The sequence below is a fragment of the Podarcis raffonei genome, chromosome 2 (assembly GCF_027172205.1).
Source record: "Podarcis raffonei isolate rPodRaf1 chromosome 2, rPodRaf1.pri, whole genome shotgun sequence".
Taxonomy (NCBI): Eukaryota; Metazoa; Chordata; class Lepidosauria; order Squamata; family Lacertidae; genus Podarcis; species Podarcis raffonei.
The window spans coordinates 25,449,186-25,471,244 of record NC_070603.1 but is presented as its reverse complement, the minus strand read 5'-3'; the positions used below and the strand labels follow the sequence as shown (position 1 = coordinate 25,471,244).

Below are 22,059 nucleotides of genomic sequence, written 5' to 3'. Positions count from 1 at the left end.
CCAAACCTGACTTCAGGATGATATTATTAGTAGTATTTGTATTAGTATTATTTGCACTTATTAGCCACTTTTCTTACAAAATAGTTCAAAGATTAAAATCAATATAAACCAAAGCAGAAAAAAACCCATTCATACGTATTAAAAGCCCAATCATTTCACCACCCATTTCACATGCGCCTTGGATGCTGAACACAAGGTTTGAGTTCATGTGAGGAGAGGCAATCCTTAAAGTATTGAGCCACATAAGGCCGAAAGCTTGATAGGCCCAAAACCAGCACTTTGAATTGAGCCCAGAAGGTAATTGGTAGCCAGTGTCATCATGCCAGAATTTTTATATGCTTGGACTGACTTGCTCCCATTCAGCTCCCATTGACCAACAAATTCTTCACCAGCTGCAATTTCGGAACTGTCTTCAAAGGCTCCCTATATAATGCATTGCAGTGACCTAACCTAGAGGTTACCAATGTAGACAACAGAATTTAGGCTGTCCCAGTCAAGATAGGGCACAGCTGAGACTTGGTGCCACTGAGGCCCCTTGAGCATCAAGCAACAGTAATGGTTGCCAGAAGCTATGTAGCTGCTCCTTCAGAGGGAGTGTAACCCCATCCAGAGAAGAACACATCCTCTTCATCTGGTCTAACATAACCCTAGCAGTCATGTCTGGATTAGGTTCCAGTTTATTGACTCTCATCGAGTCCATTACAGAAGTAAGACATCAGTGCAGCACATTGACTGCTATGCCTGCAGATGTAAAAGAGTAGGGCTGGGTGTCACCAGCTTATTGCTCACGGTGTACTGCAAAACTCCTGGTGACCCCACTCAGTGGTTTCATGTTGGTGTTAAGCAGCACGGGGGATAAAACTGAACCTTGCAGAACCCCACACCGAAGGCTCCATGGAGCTGGACAGTTGACTCCCCAAACATCATCCTTGGCTGTTGCTCCTCTTCAAGCCAGTACTAGATGACTCACAGAATCTCGGCACTTGGGGACCCTCTCCTGTTGCGAGGGACTGTTCTTACTGCCAATTCTGCCGCAGTGATGCATCGGATAGGGACATATCAGCAGGGTTGCATGTATGGAACTTTCCATATTATGGACTGGCCTGTTTTGCTGATGGCATTACAGTGGTACCTCCGGTTGCAGACAGGATCTGTTCCGGAGGTCCGGCCGGATCCCGAGGTTTTTGCAACTGGACAACCGCTTCTGTGTATGTGGCGGTAGACTGCTTCTGTGCATGTGCGCACAGCAAAACCCGGTAAAATACTTCCGGGTTTGCCGCTTTCGTGTCCCGAAATTTACGTAACCAGAGCATTACATAAACAGAGGTACTACTGTATTTCTGTGAGTGCTATGTATCCAGCGGTCCCATGAGCAGAGTTTTAACATATTTCCCTACCTTCAGAACTCCCGTGAAAGTGAAGCCCTGGAAGTTCCCAGATGTGCCACATAATGAAGATGAGGATGAAGATGTTATGGCTGAGAGGTTGAGGGTTAAGGAGATGACAACCTGCCAGAGCTGTGAGGAGGTCAGTCTTTCCCTTCAGTGAAAAATCACACTCCCTAGTTTGCACCCAATGATGTGCTGAGATTTAGGGAAGCTGGAAGTCTTTCTCCTGGCAGTATAGGAGGAAGACAGGTGAGTGAGGAGCAGATGAGCCTGAGTCTTCTGCTTAACTTCAGGCTCACATCTGTGTGCCTTAGGCTCATGTGTTCCTGCACATCACATTTAACCAGGGTTTGCTAATTCTCACTTCAGTGGGCTAATTCACCCCGATATTGTTTTCTGCTGATTTTGGTGATGGTGATGTAAAGAGCAGAAATTAAAGTAGACACAGCGCTGGGGTGGATAGAGCTCAGTGCTCAGATGGGATTGCACTTAACCACCTCCTCTGTCATCAGATCAGTGTGCATGTGAGAATGTGTGGTGGTCATAGCAATTGGTGGCATGAAACTCCCAGAGGATTGGACAATGGTGAATGCAGCCCTCAAGCCAAAAGAGGTTATCCACCCCTGTGCTATGACATAGTTCCAGCTTGTGAACGTCACACACTAAGCCATGCTCATCCCAGCTCCTATACTTTGGGCTAAGCCATGGTTTAGTGTTACATGAGGATGCAGTCTTTGACTGAGAGAGCTTTTGCCCATTCTTTTGCCCAGTATGTCCTATCATACTGCATCACGGTGTGGTACGCTGGTTTGACATCATCTGATAGGAAGTGCCTACAGTGGGTGGTGAACACAGCATAAGATATTATGGGCTGTCCCATGAATCCGCTGGATGAAATAGCGGAAGAACGTTGCCTCAGGAGAGTGAGGAAAATTCTCAGGGATGATTCACACCCTGGCCAGCACTTTCTTGATCTCCTGCCCTCAGGCAGCAGATATAGAAGCATGATTAGTCACACCAACAGGGTAAAGAACAGCTTCTATCCATGGGCTGTTAGGCTGCTGAATGAAAAGATAACAACAGGGCAACTGACTTTCAGGTTTGGTGGGTGTGCCTCAGTAAACGAGGGGAATTAAGACTAAGAGAGCTGAGTGGGGGGTGCTCGTGTAATCTCGCTGTATACAAGTTGTACAAGTGACAAAAAAGTATTTGAATTTCAGTTCAATGGAATATATTTTGCATTATATAATCTCATCCAGTATTAAACTGTCATCTTTTGCTTTATTAGAAACCAGCCGTTTTGGTCAGTAATTTGCATAAAGAGTACGGTGAAAAGAAAGATTTTCTTCTCGGAAGGAAAATAAAGAAAGTGGCAACGAACCATGTCTCTCTTTGCGTAAAAAAAGGTTTGAGTTAAATTGTTTACTACGGAATCAATACTCTTTTTTAGAAAATACAACACACCCTCTTGTGAGGCACAACTGCAGGTGCTCTTTCTTTTTATTTCAGGGGAGATTCTGGGACTGTTGGGCCCCAATGGAGCTGGGAAGAGCACACTCATTAATATATTGGTGGGAGAAGTCGAACCAACTTCAGGCCAGGTATTCAAATGCAACCTAACCTGTCTGCTCACTCTTCCTTCTGAGTTTTATTGTGTTCACCATTACAGGAGTTCTCTTTTAATTAAAAAAAAAGAGGGAGTTTCATAGCTCAGGCAGTGGTCTCTCTTTCTAGATTGAAGTAACTGATATCTCATACCGAATCTACATACAGTTTACAGTTTGATTTCAGAATGAATTGTCCATGCAATTCTCTGCTCGCTCTACACCCTGCATTGAGTTGCTTAAGAGCAGTAGCTCCAATGCCAGTCTTCCTTCTGCCACAACAGCAGTGTGGCTCACTAGGAAGCATGATCTGACACGCCAGCCAGCCAGAACAAAAAGCGTACAGAGAGAGAGAGAGATTGTGGTGGGCTGACAGAGAAAGAAGGGGGATTGTCAGAGAGCATGGGGTGTGTGAAGTTTCCCTTTTCTTCAGAAGCTCAGTGTGCTGATGCTGGTACAGCTGTTGGTTTTCATTTGCGCTGAAAAGGGCCATACAAAACTGAACAAAACAGTGTTACGAGTTACAAACAGACTCATGCTCATCTTGATTCTGGCAGCACTCCAGTAGAAACTAAAGATAGGAAAAATGGGTTCGCCTCACGCATATAACACTTTATAAAGTCAGAAATAGGCTCGTGGGAGGGTTGGAACTTGCCCAGCTTCCATAGGATTATCATGTATCAGTAAGATGAAAACTCTTCAGATAGTATTTCTTGCCATTATTTTAATTTAGCTCTTCCTATCGTTCAGTATTTCCTTGCAAACTTTATGTAGGAATTTTAAAACCATAGACTGTGTAGTTTATTTTTATGTACACCATATTGGAATGCTAATTACTAATCGGTATAGAAATGTTTTAAACAAATACATTAACAATAATAATGATAACAAGGTGAAAATGTTAACTAAGGATTGGTATATCCACAGGTGCTGATGGGAGATTATTCCTTAGGTGAGAATAATGAGGATAGCTCCATGAGATTTGTGGGATACTGTCCTCAGACAAACCCACTCTGGCCTGATATTACATTGCAGGAGCATTTTGAAATTTATGGTGCTATCAAAGGAATGAATGAAAGCGACATGAATGAAGTCATAAAATGGTAAATATTTTATTTTGAACACTTGTTGTACAGTAGTCTATCCCCCCCCCCTTGTCCTTTGGTATGGGTATCTTAGTTAATTGCGAAGTATAAAAGCTGTAATTGATTTTGATCAAATTGTACTTGTAAAACTTAGCATGTCCCTTTAAAATGCAGCTTTCAAGTATTAAAGTGGTACATACTATATTTAACAGAAGTGTTTCTTTTACACTTGACAAATGGCTCAAAAGGGAGATAAACCCAGAAAGAAACAAGATTTAGAAACCTCAGAGTGGTGTTTATAAGTAGCAAATACATACCAGGAACTGCTCTAAGTTTTAAGATACTGGACGGTTCACAGGGGGGTGGCCGCGGGAAAGGATTCTCTGAGAGCTGCTAAATCCATCTTCCATGCCCTTCTTCCTTTATTGGACAGTTTTCACCAGGCACTGTTTGTTTTACTACTTTTGTCCAGGTAAATCACATAAATCTCACTAGCACATTGAAAAAGATATATGAGCGTATAATGAATTTATTGATGTTCTCTCATGTAGGCTTTTTAGAATGCTTAATACTGTAGTGACACCCCTTTCTAGACTACAAAAATGTTGGCCATGTGGTTTTCTGCAGCGTTTCCAGTGCACTTGACTTCAAGGAACATCTTCAGAAAAGGACAAAGAAACTTGGAGCAGGAATCAAACGGAAGGTATTTTATTGCTTTAAAACGTTGCATTTCTAATTCAGGCCACATGGAATAAACAGGCATTTGACTGTATGAGCAGCCCCTGTTCAAACTGATGTAAACAAGCAGCCCTCTGCCTTGATTCTTCTCAGACTCCATTCTCTGCCTACCTCTTCCCCAACAACAATAAAACCTCACCTTGCAAGAAGCGGACATGGTAGCAAGTGGAGGAGAGCTCAATTGAGAATGAAAAATGCCTGTCTCCCTAGGTGGTCATCCATCAGATGGGTAGATTGTTGTTGTTTAGTCGTTTAGTCGTGTCTGACTCTTCGTGACCCCATGGACCAGAGCACGCCAGGCACTCCTGTCTTCAGATGGGTAGATACTGACATCTATTGTCCAAAGGCAGAAAATGCAGAATTGAGGAAGTAGATTGCCTCTCAATGTACAGAACCTCCTGTCCATTCATGAGATTTTCATGTTATAGTGCCTCTTTCCCCCTCCCTCAGCCCTGAGCCCATTCAGTCACAGTACAGTGGTACCTTGGTTCTCAAACTTAATCCGTTCCGGAAGTCTGTTCCAAAACCAAACCATTCCAAAACCAAGGCGTGCGTTCCCATAGAAAGTAATGCAAAATGAATTAATCCGTTCCAGACTTTTAAAAACAATCTCTAAAACAGCAATTTAACATGAATTTTACTGTCTAATGAGACCATTGATCCATAAAATGAAAGCAATAATCAATGTACTGTACTATAAAATCAATAAGACAGTATTGTAGATGATAAAATGAAAAAAAATATTCTTCCCTGCACTGATGATAGCCATTGTTTGGATGGGAGGCTTTTATCTGTTTCTGCAGTTACATAATCAATCAAGCAATCAGTAGCTGAACTGGGTTCCACACAGACACAAAAACAAATTAACTGAAAAAGCCTCAAAAACAAAAATGCAAAATAACTAGCAAAAACAAAAGCACCAGACTTAATCCGTTCTGTAAGTCCGTTAGACTTCCGAAATGTTCGAAAACCAAGGCACAGCTTCTGATTGGTGCAGGTGCCCTGGAAACAATAGCCGACGACAGCATCGGGCCTTTGGCTTCCAAAAATCATTCGAAAACCGGAACACTTCCGGGTTTTCGGAGTTTGAGAACCAAAGCGTTTGAGAACCAAGGCATTTGAGAACCAAGGTGGTCATTTGCTTTTTAGTTAACCTTCCTTCCATCTTCCATTCTGTGAGTGGTATGTCAGTTCCTGGCAATTTATGCTGGATTTTTTCGTTGTGTGCTTGTCTATTTAGTCTCCAGCATTTGTAATTCCAAATGCAAAGCAAGGTTTTTCTCCTTTGCCAGCTTCCCCGCCTGCCCCCCCCCAAATAAGACTTTTTTCTCTGAGACTCTTTTCTCAGTGTCACTTGATTCCTCCTTTAAATAAATAAACAAACCCAATCTGTCTTTCTTACTTTCTTCTTCTACTCTCCTCCTAATGGCAGGCTGAATGGGTTCCCCTGGCAGTTGTTGGAGCCCTCTTCTATCTACCACCTACTTCAGCTCCCCCAAAAGGAGACTCTCCCCTCCACACACACTTTGGGGGAAGATATAGAGCAGTAGACAGGAAGATTGCCATTGCACCTTGAATGCTTGGAGATCCCCTTTGAGGGTTTCCAAGTGTTTGCACACTTTGAGGATTAAAGTCAATGTAGTTTCAGCGTGTGCACATGTTTTCTTCATCTGTAGAGCACATGGCCATCAAATTAATCTTTCTTTCCTACCCTCTTGTTTTAGCTATGTTTTGCCTTAAGTATGCTTGGTAACCCTCGTATTACTCTACTAGATGAGCCATCTACTGGCATGGACCCCAAAGCAAAGCAACATATGTGGTGAGTAACACCAAACGACATGGAGAATGTGTTTTGGAATGGAATATCACGGCTTTTTATTTAGAATTACATCTCACCCCTTACTGCATCACTTTCAATGCAACTAGCAAAACCTGGAATAATCATCTGAAAAATCAGCACAGTGAACAAACATTGACAGCAGGAACATAATACAGTTGCAACACAAAATAACACTGATTCTATTATTATTATTATTATTATTATTAATTATTATTATTATTGCTGTTGCTGCTGCTGCCTCCCCCGCCCCCAGAATGCCCAGGGTAATTTTGGACAAAGGAAAATTGACAAAGTAGGTGGCAGTTATCTTAGGGAACCTCAGCTACCTCTGCCACCTCAGAACCAGCAAACAGTTGAGAAATATAGATATTGTGCTACCCACACTAAACTCCAATCTCTTAAGAACCCTCCTGCTGATTATCAAGAACTTTCAACTCCACAGTACCAGAAAAGGGAGTTTTGTGTCATTTTTCCCACATACCCCAATGAAAGGATTTATCAGAGTATTGTGTAAATTGTAACCTATGGCCAGTGCGCTGGACCTACCTGTCATCCCTGGGGAATGGGTACAAAAATACTTGGATATGGAGATACAATTGAGGTGTGTGAGAGATTCGTATTTCATTGCGTCTCCAGCTGATGGAAAGTCCAGCAGATGACTTTATGTCCATTATATGCTACTCCATAGAGAAATACTAAAAAAGTGAACCATTTGCAGGTTAGCCACTCCACTTTTCCACTATTTATTACATCTGACAGGAAAGCAATTCGTGCAGCTTTTAAAAGTAAAGAGAGAGCAGCCATTCTGACAACTCACTATATGGAAGAAGCAGAGGCTGTGTGTGATCGAGTCGCAATCTTGGTGTCTGGAAAATTAAGGTACCTCCTCCGCGTCTTTGGGATATCTTGAATAAAAGCATCTTGGGCCTTTGCATTAAAATATCATGAAAGATTTTGACATTAAGTTCGCCTTTGTCTGCCTGCCTGCCTTTTCTCCCCCCCCCCCGCCCAAAGATGCATTGGTACAGTTCAACATCTCAAGAGTAAATTTGGCAGAGGATATTTCTTAGAAATGAAACTGAGACATGTGCCGCTTACAGAGAAGAAGGAGTATCTTCAGAGGGAGATTCTGCGCATCTTTCCAAATGGAAGTTACCAGGAAAGGTAAAAAAGCAAATCGTGTAAGAGGTCTGGGTATTAAACTAACAAAAAGAAGCTTGATTTCCCTCAACACCCCAAAGTGCACAACATGGGGAGGGGGGATGAAAAGTGAGGATTCATTGGTCAGTTGGCAACACACCTGGCAACAGTGACACAGAACTTAGCCCACAGGTTGGTCACAACAAATGCCTGACTTCCAGCTCTACAGCAGGTAGCCTTGGGAAGGGATTTCGGAAATAGACTAGAGTGGGAATTTCTCTCTGGTCTTCTCCCGAGCCATAAATTGGGCCCTGATGCAGGTTTAGGCCGGTATTTTCATGCCTGTCCTCCTACTTACATTTGGACACTCATTATTGCAAATATTGCTTGTTACTGTAAATACAGTTATGTGTTTGTTATAGACCCAAAGTAGACTGTGGTTGATGTGGCTGGCAGAAAAGTTTGCTTGGGTCCCTGACAGGCAGCTAAGATCTGCTTGTTATGTTTGGTTTTCTCATTGCAAATCACTTTGATTGGTACTTTCCTTTGTAGGACCCTCAGCTGGCTGTGTTACAAATAAGTTGATAGAACAGATAAAAGCTGCAGTCTGATCCAAAACAACAGCCTGTTCAGGCGTATTACAACATTTTATGCTTAATTCCAGTAACATTACTTAAGCCACTGGTGGTTTTCATTTCTGCTTAGTTGTTGCTGAATGCGCTGATGCCTGTTTTATCTTTGTTGCAGTTTTGAATCTATTTTGGCTTACAAAATCCCAAAGGAAGATGTCCACTCACTTGCATTATCGTTTTCTAAACTGGAGGAAGGTGAAGTAACAATTTACTAAGTAGAACCTCCCATCTGATTCTCAATTTTCTATCCAAACCACCTGTTAACCTGAATTCATCTTAACCTGAATTCATCTTGTCAATCACCACCCCCATCATCACGTCTCTTAGAATCACAATTCTCTCTGTAAATAATATATTCCCTTATCCAAACCCCTGGTCAGTGGATATGTTGCCTTCCTGATTTGCCTTCCTGAGACACATTGAAGTCTGTTAACTTTTAGAGCATTTAAAGAGGTACAGGATTTCCTCTTGATGCATTAACTTGTTGTCTTCTCACAGCCATACACAATGCTTGACTAGTGCTTGCATCCTTAAACATTAAAGTCGTCTGGAAGCTCCTAATGTGCAGAAGAGGTACCTTGGTTCTCAAACTTAATCCATTCCGGGAGTCTGTTAGACTCCCAAAACCATTTGAAAACCAGAACACTTCCAGGTTTGCATTGTTTGGGAGTTTTGTTCGACAACTAAGCTGTTCAAGAACCAAGGTACCACTGTATACTGTACTGCAATGCACACAGTGGCTTTTCTGGTCACTGAAATCTTAGGGAACAGCAGGGTACATGTACCCCAATGTGTCTGTATATGCGGGAGCCAGAAACTGCTAAGAGCACATCTTAATGCTTATGACCTTCAGATTGATCAGTGTTTTCTATTTTTTACTGATATTGAGAGACAGGTTTCATTTTAAAATGCATGTTGATGTAAAGTAATTTTTGATGTATAATTGATTACTGTTGAGGAGTAAGGAGTTCCTTTTATCACTTTTAACAGCAAAACATGCGTTTGATGTTGAAGAGTACAGCTTCTCTCAAGCAACACTAGAACAGGTAATTTAAACAGACTTTTTCAAAAATATAATGCAGTGTGCCACATAACATAGTTTCACGGTTTTCAAATTTATATTTGGTAAAATCAATTGTTTGCTTGTGTAAGCTAGCTATATAACATGGTCACAGAAAACATTCACACCTCTCATATCTGGCCATGATTTTATTATAGCTTTCCAAGTTCACAAAAGTTTTGTAAATTAACATGACACATAATTTTTGGACCAAACCATGGCTTAGCACAAATGTGCAAAAGTTTGGGTTCTGGGAGCAAATATCGTTGCCGCAACACTCCTGTTTCTTCTCTACTAACTAAAGCTAAGTCATTCTTTGGCTTAGTGATACATCTAAACGCGGACTTGTGGTTTGCAACAAAGTTTTAGTCTTGGTTTACTGCTTGTGGAGATTTCAAACTCTCTATTAACTTGGGCTACCATTTTGCCTGGAAAATTCTCACATGCATTGTGGTTGTAATTTAACATATTCATGAAGCTCTTACTTGTTTTAGGTATTTGTGGAACTTGCAAAAGAGCAAGAGGAAGAAGACAGTGGTTTTGGAACACTAAACAGCACACTTTGGTGGGAACGAGCGCAGGAGAGAGTGGTTTTCTGATCTGGTCCGCGTTGTAGAATTTTACCTCTTTCATTCTTCAACTTTTTTTTAAAGGACTGTTCCCCCCCCTCGTCTTTGTTTCCTTCTTTTGGAATGTGTATGAGCACAGTGAATCGGAAACGTATTCCCAAACAATTATAAGTATAAATAACACTGATTTCACCTAAAAATGCAAAATGGAGCCTATTCACCTTCTTTGCCTTACATACATCAACATTATAAATGTCTTTTATCTATGACTTGCTCTTTTTATGTGAAATGTTTTGTAGCCATGGCAGAAAGAGGGCAGATTAGAATTTAATTTTTGGGGTGCAATATATGCTTTCTACTCTAGAATTTCATATACCAAATTGCATCAGTCAGTACAAGTATATGGTATCCTCTTTAGCAGAAGACAACTACAGATTTTTAAAATTTATGATTACAAGGCATTTAAATGTGATGCAGTTCATGAAGCTTGATTTCAAGAACCACCTCTGAAGTTGTAGGGAGAACATTTTGCGACACCACTGAGCAATCTACAGTATAGTAATCGGTTTATATGGATATTTTTCAGAGGAGATTTTTGCTAAAGACCATACTGACATGGTTCCGGTTCAACCTGGTAACTCCTGTCAGTTTGCACACATTTTTATGTAAGCTAAATCATAAGAGAAAGCAGTTCCCTAGACTAGCAGGTATTATTCAGGTGGCTCAAAGCTCAGGTACACCTCAATTTGTAATAAACCACAAAATAGAATACTTAGCATTTATTTAATCTTCTTCAAACTTCTGGGGAAATTCATATTGGAATTTTCTTTGTATGCTAAGTGCTCAAGTTGATCTTACTGTGCAACCCAAAGTAAGGAAGTCTGCCTGGGGACAGGAACATTGGCAGTTCTGGCATCACAGACTCCCATTTCATACAGTCCCCATTGTATGATGGCTGAGAAAAGGGGAACAAGAGCATCAGAAGGCACAAGGACACGTCCATGATAGCCCCACCCACAGCAGCAAATTCAGACACAGCTCCCAGCAGCAAAGGCTGATCCACCCAGTACACACATGACCAGACAACACATGACACTCACACTCACTGTGATACTGTAAATACACTTAGCACCAGCAGTGCTGCAGCTGGGTGGTAATCAACACCTTGTCATTTCCACTTCAGGTCCCTAAACGCAGCACTCACACCACCGAAACACACGACAACAGGCAGATCATTTTTTTTTAAGCCCTTTATTGCTACGATGGAACCAGCTACACAGTCAAACAAAATATCTCTGTGCACCTTGTTGGGGATCCCCCTAGAATGACATGTGTGCATGTTGGCTCTTACATCTGCAACCTGAGCGGAGTAGCAGAAGTTTATTTTATTTACATTTGTATCACAAAAATATATATCAGCAGTTTACAGCAATAAAAACATAAAATGGGGCCTGTGGTCGTCCATGGGTGGGCTGGCTCCTTTGTTGCAGGGGGCTCTGTCGTTTGCTACAAAGACATGCTCCCTTTTTCTGGACTAGCTTTGCTGGGCGGGGTGGCTGTGTGAAGTCCTCTCCAACCCGGTTATCATTTTTTAGTGGCATTTCCTGCTGGGTCCTGTTATCTGTAGAGCTGCTGCTAAAAAGCCTGGTTGGGATGGAAGCCCAAGAGTAGTGTTAGCTTTGCCCCATGAGCTGTAGAGGCAGGCTTTGAACAAAGTGCCTTCTGTTTATGTTCTGTGCAAAATGCCCTTTCACCAGAACCCCCCACCCCCTCAAGTTCCAAGTCCACAGACAGAAGCATAGCCTCATGCCGTGTTACCTGTTCTGACATTCTGAGTAGGGTTTGACACGTCACAGGTTTGTATCCAATGTACTGCAGTGGTTGGCTGTCTGGTTCTGCCACATGGATGAGGGAGGGAGGGAAAACTGGGAAGTCTGGTTTTGACATGGGATTTGCCAGGTTGTAAGGGTGTGGCCAGCAGCTATGGGGTCTGGTCAGATGTGGAACTGTGTCTGTCCCTAACCACGCCCATTCTTCACCAAAAGCACCCCATCTGTGTGCTTTTCACCAGGTCAATTACCAGCAATTATGTCTTCTGCCCTCTCCATGGCCAAGGAGACACTTTCCTGACAGCTTGGACCCTCTCTGTCAGTACAGGGCCCCAGTACTGCCACATCCAAACCCATTTAAATGAAGCTATGCACTATTTGAGTTAGAATCTACATTGTCAGTTTGCAAATTTTAATGCTTTTTTAAAGCAAGTTGTGCATCAGAATTAATGACATTTATGCTCTAGCCCCCATCTCCAAGCCCCTTTCCTTTTGTGTTGTATGGGCTAAATACCAGCCACATGATCTTATAGCACTGCAGGTCAGTTGGGCATAATCAGCATTTCACTAGTTTAGAAGAGAGATTTATTGGGTCAAGTCCCAGAAATATATTGCACTTTAAGGCTGTGTAGGATTACATTATAAACCACTCTGAACAACCACATACTAGTCAACAAAATCCAAATACATGTACATAAAGTGTAGTATAAGGCTGCCAGGTATATAAATTGTTTGTTTTGAATGGTAAGTCTAAATTGTGTCACTGTTGCAAGTTGCACAGAAGCCTATACTGCATGCACAAGTACATTTAAATAGTTTAAATAAATAGGTTTCTTTCACGTTTACAAATGCAGATTGTGAAAACCAAATAGCTAAATCTATTTGTACATTCCTTAATAGCCTATAGCATGTTGAACTGTTGCATCATTGTGGTTATTTCTGTTGAGAGTTTCAACAAATTAAGATCTACCACTTTTGGCAGGCAAACTTTTCTGTGTTCAGTTTTCAAGGTCTTTCCTTGACAGTGAAATTGTAGCCACGCACACCACAACCTTGTATTTATTGTGATGTTGATGATGATAACTATGGAAAAACATAACGAAGCTGTTCCAGTATCACTGGGAAGTAATAAAGATCTATGTTTCGTATAGCCATACTTGAATGTAATCAATTTATTATTGGGATATAAAGAGAATTCTTCAAAAATGATAAAGAGGAGATCACATTAGCACACCCCTAGTGTAAGCTGAATTCCATGCAAAGGCCTAAAATATCTGTACTTAATTAAAGAATGTTAACCTTTGACTAAGCACTATAGTATGAAAGTTAAATGCCGGATTCTAGCAGACTTACTGTTGCTTCAGCATGTACTCTTACGAAAAGTCAATTTTTCCATTAGGTTCTAGAGACTCTTGCTATTGCTACTTCGATTCTGACTTTGCTAAATGCACAGTAGAAACGCAAAACTAAGATGTGGAAAAATATGTGTATATATGACAAAAGATCCTCCAAAATCTTGTTCCTATAAAATCATGTTATTTTTGATGTTGGAAGGCTGTTTCCCAAGCACAATTTTCGCTTGCAGGATTTGTCATGCCTTCCTGTTTGGAGAAAATTGGGAGAAGGGTTTTTTACACAAGTCAAAGTTATGCTGCTATTGTTTTAGGGGGCTCTGTACTTCAAAAGGATGGTTGAGATACCACAAACAGGTTGTTGCTAACTGGTTGGTATTTTAACCAGGCAGATTTCCCCCAGAAGGGGTAAATCTGGATTGAATGGGGGGAAATGCTGGCGGGCATTTTGATGTCAAGGACTATCATTGTGGGGGTGCTTTAAATATGCTTCAAAAGTATGGTCTGTATGCAGCCTAGGAAAGCTTCGTCACTCCCAAATTTTCAAAAGAGGTATGTAAGCAAAAACACGTTTCTGAGCAAGACTCTCTTAAATGAGACTTTGGGGGCTTTTAAGAATTGATTTAATCTTCCGCTGCACTAGATACGTAGCTTTGGTTCTCTACGATTATCTTTAACTTGAAATTGGTAGCAAGGAGGTGAAGACCAGAGTGCAAATTGCTTGGCCTGCAGAGGTATGAACAGCTGTTCTAAAGTTAGGGATGTGAAAGGGGAAAGTCAGATTTGAGCGGAGAGAAATAAGTTGAAGGGCAGGCGTTGCCTATTCTAAAAGCAAAGATGTCTTCCTTAAAGGGCTATTTGCAAGTTGGAAAATGAGCTTTAACTAACAACAGCTTAGTGACTCACGTAAATCAACTACATTTCTTCTTCCACACCAGGCTTTCTCCTTTATCGGGGACCTGTGCCCCTGGCAAGGAAGCAGGGGGCGAGTGGACACTCCTTTGCCAATTCCTATGGAGACACCTATAAGGATAGAACAGATTGGGGGAAGAAAAATAGTACAAAGGAAACAAAATCGATTTCCAAGACTTCTTACTACATGAACAGTGAGCTGCAAATGAATTATCTGACAAGGAAAAGCTTTTAAGTGGGAGTTGGTTTGGGAGAGTTGGTCTTGGGGAGGGTGGGGGGTTCCCAAAGATGACAGAGAGCGTAGAGGCGATTTAGATGGCACTGATTCAGCAATGAGTAGTGCAAAAATGTTGAGTGCAAGAAAAGGACTGTGCGCACATTTCGGATGTAGTTCCTTAATCTTGATGGATGCTAATGGGTGACTAAGTACCCACGGTGGATATTCCGGTGGGCATGCTGTTACAATTTAAAGATTTGAATAATTTATTTGAATTATAATGCTAACAGCGCTGAAGCACTTTTGTGCTGGCAGCTGGAAGCAGAGTAGGAGGAAACTGAAGATGAGGACTAACACAGGACTTAGGTATAACAAGCTGCACTTGAATGCTTACAGCTTCCATAAATCTGTTCTCATACATATACAGTGGTACCTCGCAAGACGAATGCCTCGCAAGACAAAAAACTCGCTAGACGAAAGGGTTTTTTGTTTTTTGAGCTGCTTCGCAAGACGATTTTCCCTATGGGCTTGCTTCGCAAGACGGAAACGTCTTGCAAGTTTGTTTCCTTTTTCTTAACACCGTTAATACAGTTGCGACTTGACTTCGAGGAGCAACTCATAGAACGCGGTGTGGTAGCCTTTTTTGAGGTTTTTAAAGACTTTGGTGATTTTTGAAGCTTTTCCAAAACTTTCCCGACACCGTGCTTCGCAAGACGACAAAAATCGCAAGACGACAAAACTCCCGGAACGAATTAATTTCGTCTTGCGAGGCACCACTGTACATTCCAGTGTTACCGACAGCCTGTTTGCTGGCACTGAATGCCCCCAGCTTTCCTGCTGAGGGACACAGGAAGGAAGAATGGCATCAGACAAGAGCAGACAAGTTAAACAGCTCTGGCTGCTTACCCTCACAAACCTCATGCCATCTCAGAGAGGAACTGAGAGGTGTCTGAAGGGTTTTCCCCAAATATGGTCCCTGCCCTGTGCCTGCACCCCAAGACAGTTTTGATAGAAACGAGAATCGAAAATAAAAGGTGGTGCAAAAGAAAACAAAGCACCCAGCTAAAACTTAGAAGGTAAAATTCCACACTGGGTATTCACCTCATATTGGCTCCCTCTAGGCTCTAAGTTTAAGTGGTCCAGAAAGAAGTCTCCCCTCTGGTCTGCCCTGATTGCCCCATCCATAGACCAACCAGGGATGAGCCAATATGGCTGTGAGCAGAGACTGCAAGTGATAGGGTAGCCGGGTCTCAGAACTGAGTGATCCCAGCCACACCGACCCACATCTGTCTTCCATCCTCCTGCTCCCTTCTCTGGAGGACAGGGGACTTCGCTTCTGCTAGCATTAAAGCATTTGCTGTTATGTGTGTTTGCAAATTATTAGACTCAAAACTATCAGCACTGCATCGCTACTGGAACCCAGCATGCAGGAGGCAGTGGAAGACAGGAGTGCCTGGTCCATGGGGTCACGAAGAGTCAGACACAACTAAAAAACAACATCTGGCTGGGTTTTAGTGTTAATATAGCCATTATAACTAATAATATGTATAGCTAAGTTACTGGAGGAATATAGCTAAGGTAATTTGACCTTCATAAGGTGTAATCATGGCATGGACAGGATCCTCTGATCCCTTTTTAAAGCCATCTGAGTTGGTGTTTCAACATTTGATGTAACGGAAGCAAATTTCAGTTTGAGGATGCACTGTGTGAAGTACCACTTTTGTGCTTCCCATAGGTACCTGGTTGGTCACACTGAGAACGAAATGATGGGTTGTTGGGCCAATGGCTAGATACAGCAGACTCTTATGTACTTGTTTCTTTTCGTCTGCCTAGTTCCAGATGTCTTGAGATGCATTTGGTATTGTGTTTTTTGAGCCATTGTGCCCCTCCCCTCGAATGCTGTGTCTAATCACTTTTGAAACTGCCAGGGGTCTTTTCAGAAGCAATGCCAAACAACGCAGGACTTGCTGTTCAAAGCTGCATGCACGGAGCACAACAATATTGCTTCAAACCTCCGAACACAGTTACCTGATGCCTTTTTATTTAACTCTACACATTTGGGACTACAGTACTCCTCCTGAACGCAAGAACCCACTTTACATAAATTGTGAATCTAAATTTTCTTCTCACCGCGAAGGTGCATCTCTTCATTTCAGATTTTCAGAAAGGGTTTTTTGGAATCCAAACAAGCTTTTCATGCGCATGAAGGAAGAGTAGTGGTACAGAGCTAAATAAAAAGTCTCACTATCAGTAATCAGTTCCCCTCGCCCTCCCTCCTGCACCTCTTGTTTAAGGCAAAGAGGCCATATTCTAAGGAACCTCGCTTCAGAGTAACATGCCCTCCAATGCTTCTCGGTTGAAAATAGGGACGTCCGATTCCATAATGATAATTTTAATATTTATACCCCACACATCTTACTGGGTTGCCCCAGCCACTCTGTGTTACTTCCAACATATTTAAAAAATATAATACAGTAAACATTAAAAAAAACAACCACACCTATACAGGATTGGCTTCAGATGGCTTGGGGGAGGGGGGGGGTCAAATAACTCCATACCCTCCAACATTTCTCCAATGAAAATAGGGACATCCGCCCATACCCTCCGACATTTCTCCAGTGAAAATAAGACGTCTTAAGGAAAAGTGGGACATTTCGGACTCAAATCAGAAGCTGGGGCGGCTTCTCTAAATCAGGGATGTCCCTGGAAAATAGGCAGGGTCTGGAATAAATCAAATGAATCCTTGAAGTTAATTGCATGGGTGTAGCAGGGATTTTTGTTGGTTGAACGGGGGAACAGCTGAAGTTTCTGGGAAATCACGGGTAAAAATAATAAAAATAACATTAACAATAACAAGAAGAGGACATTAACAGGGGCGGGACAGGCTTCTGCTGTATGAAGGCAGAAAGTCAGTTAATTAAGTACCCCTTGGTTAATTTGCACACACACATTGGAGCGGGGAGGGCAGAACCTCAGTTGATTGAGAACCTCAGTTAATTGAATAGCCCTTGGCTACGGCCCATGGTTAATTTGCTTATTGGTCGCAGTACACACAGAGAGAAGACGGCAAAGCGAGAGCGGCGAGGAAAGATGCTGGCCGGTCTTTGCCTCTGATTTGGCGGCTCTACCGACGACTTAGGGCAGCTAAGGCTTCCCCCCCCCCCCCGCCCCATGGACAGGTGAGTTCGGCTCCCTGGTCCCCTCACCAAAGGCGCAGGTGAGTGAAAAAGGGCGGCGCCGGCGGGAAGTAGCTGCCGCTCCCGCGTTCCCCTCCCTCCCTCCCGCCGCTCGGGGACTGGAGAGACGCCGCCGCCGTTCGCTGCTCGGCCTGGAGCCTGCGGCCTGACGCAAAGGCCTTCTTCCCACCCGGAGGCAGCAGCTGCGCGCGCAGGCCGGGAGCGGTGGCACGGGAAGGAAACCGCCGTGAGGAGGAGCGACGCTGCGGTGAGGCGAAAGGGAGGGATGCTGGAAGCGTCGAGTTGGAAGGGGGCGCCCCGAGGGGTCATCTAGCCCAACCCCGGTTGCAAAGCAAAGGGTTCTCAGCTAAAGCATCCATGAGGGGAAAGCAAGCGAGGGAAGGCAGGATACGTTAGTGTGGGGTAATAATAATAACAATAATTAAAATTGTTGTACCCCGCCCATCCGACTTGGTGACCCCAGCCACTCTGGTGATAAAAGGGAGGAGGGGCTTTTGTGTTTTTTGGAGGGGGGGACGCATGGGCGTAGCCAGGATTTTTGGGGGGACGGGTCCTCAGATTTGTATTGATTTAAGGGAAGCAGCTCCCTCCCCCTTGGATACGCCCATGGGGCTGGGGGGGGGCTGTCCCACCACAGCAGCAGCAGCAGCTGCACGTCTCCAGATGCCTTGTTGCCCTTGGCTTTGTACTTTGAAAGGCGTCGCAGAGGCTGGTGCATGGGTTGCCTTTTCGGGCATGGAGCCAGCGCCCTAATGCATCCCTCAAATCGACTCAGTCAGGCGTCGCTTGGAGACACAGTGAATAGGAAAAAAAGAGAGCTTAGGATGGGATGAAGGCGAGCGAGGAAACGGGCGTTGTTTCTCTTATCCCCATTATCCCCTCCTTTTCATTGCTCCTCTGCTCCAGTACCTGCCTGCCTCCTTGGGTTTTAGGATTGCCTGCTGCTGCTGCTGCTGCTGCTGCTGCTGCAGCTGCTTGAATCCTCTCCTCTCTGGGCTGCCATTTAGGTCCAACCCATTAAGCTGCCTCCGCTGCCACCACCTGGTCTGGCTCCTTGGAGGCTGCTTGCTGCTGCTTTCTATTAATTGTCATCTTCCTTTCCCGGACTGCAGTGAGGAGGAGGACGTGATTGGCACGATGCTACGTTGGGGACCGAAATGCCAACCAGGAGACGGCAAGGCGATGATGAGCTGAAGTGTGGCTGAGGGCCAGTGGGAACACCGTGGCTGCGCTGCTTCCTTCCTGGGGTCTTTTAACGGCCTCCTGCTGACTCCTGTTCTTGCTTGTCCATCTTAAGACTTTCACATCCACGGGTGCGGCTTGTGCCAGACGTCATATAGGGTCAGGATTCTGATGTCTTGACTTTGGAATCCCAGAAGAACTGAGACACAAGGATCCTGCACGTTTCTCTCCCTAGCAGATTGTTTTCAGTCTCCACAGGTTGGTTAATACTTTTAAATTTAAAAGCATTACTTTTTAATTAAGCATTTAACACCCGGCTGTTCTAGAAGGCTGCTGTCCGAGGAACTCGTTTAAGTAGGTGCTGTTGACAGACAGATGTAAGGTGGAAACTGTTCAGGTGAAAGGGATTTTTTTTTTGGCCATGAAGAAGGTAGAAAGTTCTTTTTTTTTTGTCTCATGGGAAGGATTTTGCGGAGAAGATCTGTTGCTAATTCTGGGCAAGTAAGGGAGGTATGTTTATTAGCCTGAGGTGGGGAGAAGGAGATTGTGCCAAGATATATAAGAGGAAAGTTCTCCTGGATTTAATCCTGGATGAAGGGATCGATCTGGCATGTGCTACAGAAACCTAGCTGGTGTGACACTGTGTCTTATTCTGTCCTGGAGATGTCCAGCTGCATTATCTGCAAAGCATCACAGGTGAATAGATGGCTAGGGTCAGGCAAAACAGCTGTATTTCATAGGAATTCCTTTTTCTTTTCTGTTTTTTTACCCATCAGTGTTGGGCTGTGAGGAGACACTGAGGTTCTAACCATCTCTGTGGTGGTCTCAGTTTTACCATGTTGGAGATTTCTGGGCTGTTGGTCTGAGTGGGGGCTGCAATAGTCCACAGGAGGCGTTATTATACGAGGAGTGACTCAGGATTTCATAGCCACCATGGCAACCTTTGGACTGTCCTGTTATATAGAGAGAACAGATACATGGATCAGGTCATGCACTTGATGTGTTTGGTGCCTTATCTGGATTGAGGCAGAACTGCTCTAGTGAAGGAACCCTTTAGAATTAGTTCACTGTTGTGGGCCAGTCATTGCTTGGTAAAGTTCAGAATCTTGCAATATCTGATTCCTTCAAGTGTGAGGAAATCTGTTCAGATGGTTGATAGCTATTACTTTTCAGAATACCTTAAGAGATTCCTTATTTAGAATTACTTGCAACCCTGCCACCGAGCCTTTGGGAGAGGGGGCTTATGTGGATAATCAATATGAACTTGTGATAGGTATGTTGATTGTATGGTGACTTGCCTGCCTATTAGAAAAATTCCAGATTACTACCCTATAAATATGTGGTGAATGTTCACAGTGCAGGAGAGGGGTCGACAGTTGTTGGCACTCAGACACAGATGCATTGTGCACTCTAGGAAGAAAAACTAAGGTAAGACAATGAAGTTCAGAACCTCTTCAATAGTGTTTTTGTAAGTGTTACTTATTGTTGAATATATTTCCTCTAAGTAGCTCAAGGCTATATGCACTCCTCCCTTATTTTCCTTACACCAGCTCTGTGAGATGACTTAGTATGTGAGAAAGTGACTGTTCCAAGGTCAGCTAGTGAACATTGTGCCGAACTTGAGTCTCCCTAATCCTTATACAGCACACTAAGCACTATACCACATTAGCTTTCCTACTTGCTCCATATGCAGGGTGAACTAGATTGGGTCTGTGAGGGCTTGTTCTACGCACAGGACCAGAACTGTGAGGGTCTATGTGTTTGGGTGATGAGTGAGTCAAGAGAAAGAATTTAGCTTTCTTAAAGCACCAAGGAACAGTTTGAAAATAGCTGTGCCTGTTGAAAAGAGATAAGACTCCATTTGATCTGTGATGGGATTATAATGGTGGTGGTTAACATCAAACAAGCCCTAGAGTAGCTTTTAAACTGACATAATGGGGGACTACTTCAATGTGACTCATTCCTAAATGGTTGTTTTAACTATTGTTGGGCATTTTTAAAGGTGCAAATTAAAGTGCATTTTTAAAAGTGCAAAGGCACTCATGTATTGCTTTGCTTTTCAGGCTACACATAAAAAATGTCTCTGGATCCTCCGAGACAAATAGGAGTGTGGCGACAGACAAGAGCTCTTTTATACAAGAACTGTCTAGTTAAATGGAGGACTAAAAAGGCTAGTGTTCAGGTGAGTTGATTTTTTTTTTATATGCAGTTATGAGTTTGGAGTGCCAAGCTGTGTGCCAGACCACTCCAATCCCTGGATCCAGAGAGTGTTAAATTAAATCAAGGTGTCCTATTCTGGGAATAGACAGACTAGCCTCCTGGTGAAGTGATACCCTGGGTGGTGAGCTGTTAAGGGGTTCAGTGTGAGATGACAAATGTCAACAGACAAAGCCAGAGTTTGGAGTGGAGTTTTGGAGTGATATGACCTAGAAGTAAAGCAGCAAGCTGGAGAAAGGGTAGGAAATGTTCGACTTATGTTTGAATCCAAGGCTTTGGCTAAGGGAGACAAAGAGAGAGCTGTGGATAAGGGAGAAACAAGACACTTTTGGGGTGTTAATGCTGTGAACATCATAGGCTCGGTTTATATATGTGTGTAAATAAACCATATATCATAAAGACATCAATTTCTTTTTCTTTCAATTCTAAGAGTTGCTAATATGTTTTTAAACTATTCATATCACATGATGCAGAATTGCAAACCACTCTGAGGTTTTACTGTTGAGCAGTATGTACATTTTGTTACATATATCTCATTCATCTTTACGTTTTGTCGTAAATGCTGCAGCCCCCCTCCTCCGTTATGTGTACCTAAGCTGGTTGTCTTCATTGGGCCTGTGTGCATAAATGCAACTGTGGCTCTCTCCTTTCGTTTCTTCTTTTACCATTAAACTTGTTTGTTCCCTATATACAGGAAGTCCTGATTCCACTTACCTTTTTAGGTTTGCTAATAATAATAAGCATGATTCAGCCTAACAAAAGACATGATGAAGTTCCAGATTGTAATCTTGATTCTACGAGTTGCTCCAGCATCTCTGAGTTTATTATTGGCTACACACCAGTGACTAATATGACAAGAACAATCATGCATAAAGTGACTTCAGAATACTGCCCAGAAGGTACCATGAGTTGTCATGCTGCACGGTCTTTCATAAATTTGTCTTGTGTGGTTTTCCTTCTTCTTGAATTTACTGGGGAAAGTATGTATCTTATTGCATAGATGCTAAAAGTTTAAACCGCTTGAGTTTGTTGCATGTTTTTCTCATACTAAATTTAGAAAGTAAGAAAAAGGATGTAATGCTCTATAAAACCTAAAC

General features: G+C 42.9%; 2 protein-coding genes and 2 long non-coding RNA genes across 14 annotated transcripts in view; 2 read left to right on the top strand and 2 right to left on the bottom strand.

Moving 5' to 3' along the window:
- The window catches only part of ABCA5 (ATP binding cassette subfamily A member 5), a 53,677-nt gene extending 42,380 nt beyond the window's left edge, over window positions 1-11,297 (top strand). For 5 of the 6 annotated variants that reach the window (XM_053375400.1, XM_053375398.1, XM_053375401.1 and 2 more), the window contains 11 exons: window positions 1,404-1,527; window positions 2,677-2,794; window positions 2,898-2,989; window positions 3,920-4,095; window positions 4,705-4,780; window positions 6,540-6,634; window positions 7,415-7,534; window positions 7,670-7,819; window positions 8,543-8,622; window positions 9,418-9,473; window positions 9,982-11,297. In XM_053375400.1, coding sequence (XP_053231375.1) covers window positions 1,404-1,527; window positions 2,677-2,794; window positions 2,898-2,989; window positions 3,920-4,095; window positions 4,705-4,780; window positions 6,540-6,634; window positions 7,415-7,534; window positions 7,670-7,819; window positions 8,543-8,622; window positions 9,418-9,473; window positions 9,982-10,086 — 1,192 coding nt within the window. In that variant the 3' untranslated portion in view covers window positions 10,087-11,297. Of the gene's footprint in view, window positions 1-1,403; window positions 1,528-2,676; window positions 2,795-2,897; window positions 2,990-3,919; window positions 4,096-4,704; window positions 4,781-6,539; window positions 6,635-7,414; window positions 7,535-7,669; window positions 7,820-8,542; window positions 8,623-9,417; window positions 9,474-9,981 lie in introns of those variants that run through there. The other variant, XR_008328748.1, reaches the window with a different exon arrangement.
- A 1,745-nt stretch (window positions 11,298-13,042) lies between these two features.
- Window positions 13,043-14,774, bottom strand: LOC128407269 (uncharacterized). Its single transcript, XR_008328752.1, has 2 exons — window positions 14,144-14,774; window positions 13,043-13,486 (listed from the first exon to the last, which is right to left on the bottom strand). It is a non-coding gene; the product is annotated as an uncharacterized LOC128407269 (long non-coding RNA).
- Window positions 14,775-17,539: 2,765 nt separating this feature from the next.
- Window positions 17,540-22,059, top strand: part of LOC128407262 (cholesterol transporter ABCA5-like) — a 49,040-nt gene continuing 44,520 nt past the window's right edge. For 2 of the 6 annotated variants that reach the window (XM_053375409.1, XM_053375404.1), the window contains exons 1-5: window positions 17,817-17,965; window positions 18,676-19,003; window positions 20,102-20,173; window positions 20,809-20,927; window positions 21,657-21,861. In XM_053375409.1, coding sequence (XP_053231384.1) covers window positions 20,823-20,927; window positions 21,657-21,861 — 310 coding nt within the window. In that variant the 5' untranslated portion in view covers window positions 17,817-17,965; window positions 18,676-19,003; window positions 20,102-20,173; window positions 20,809-20,822. The other 4 variants (XM_053375408.1, XM_053375406.1, XM_053375405.1 and 1 more) reach the window with 4 other exon arrangements.
- On the bottom strand, window positions 19,183-21,760 carry LOC128407268 (uncharacterized). The gene is made up of 2 exons (XR_008328751.1): window positions 21,677-21,760; window positions 19,183-19,698 (listed from the first exon to the last, which is right to left on the bottom strand). It is a non-coding gene; the product is annotated as an uncharacterized LOC128407268 (long non-coding RNA).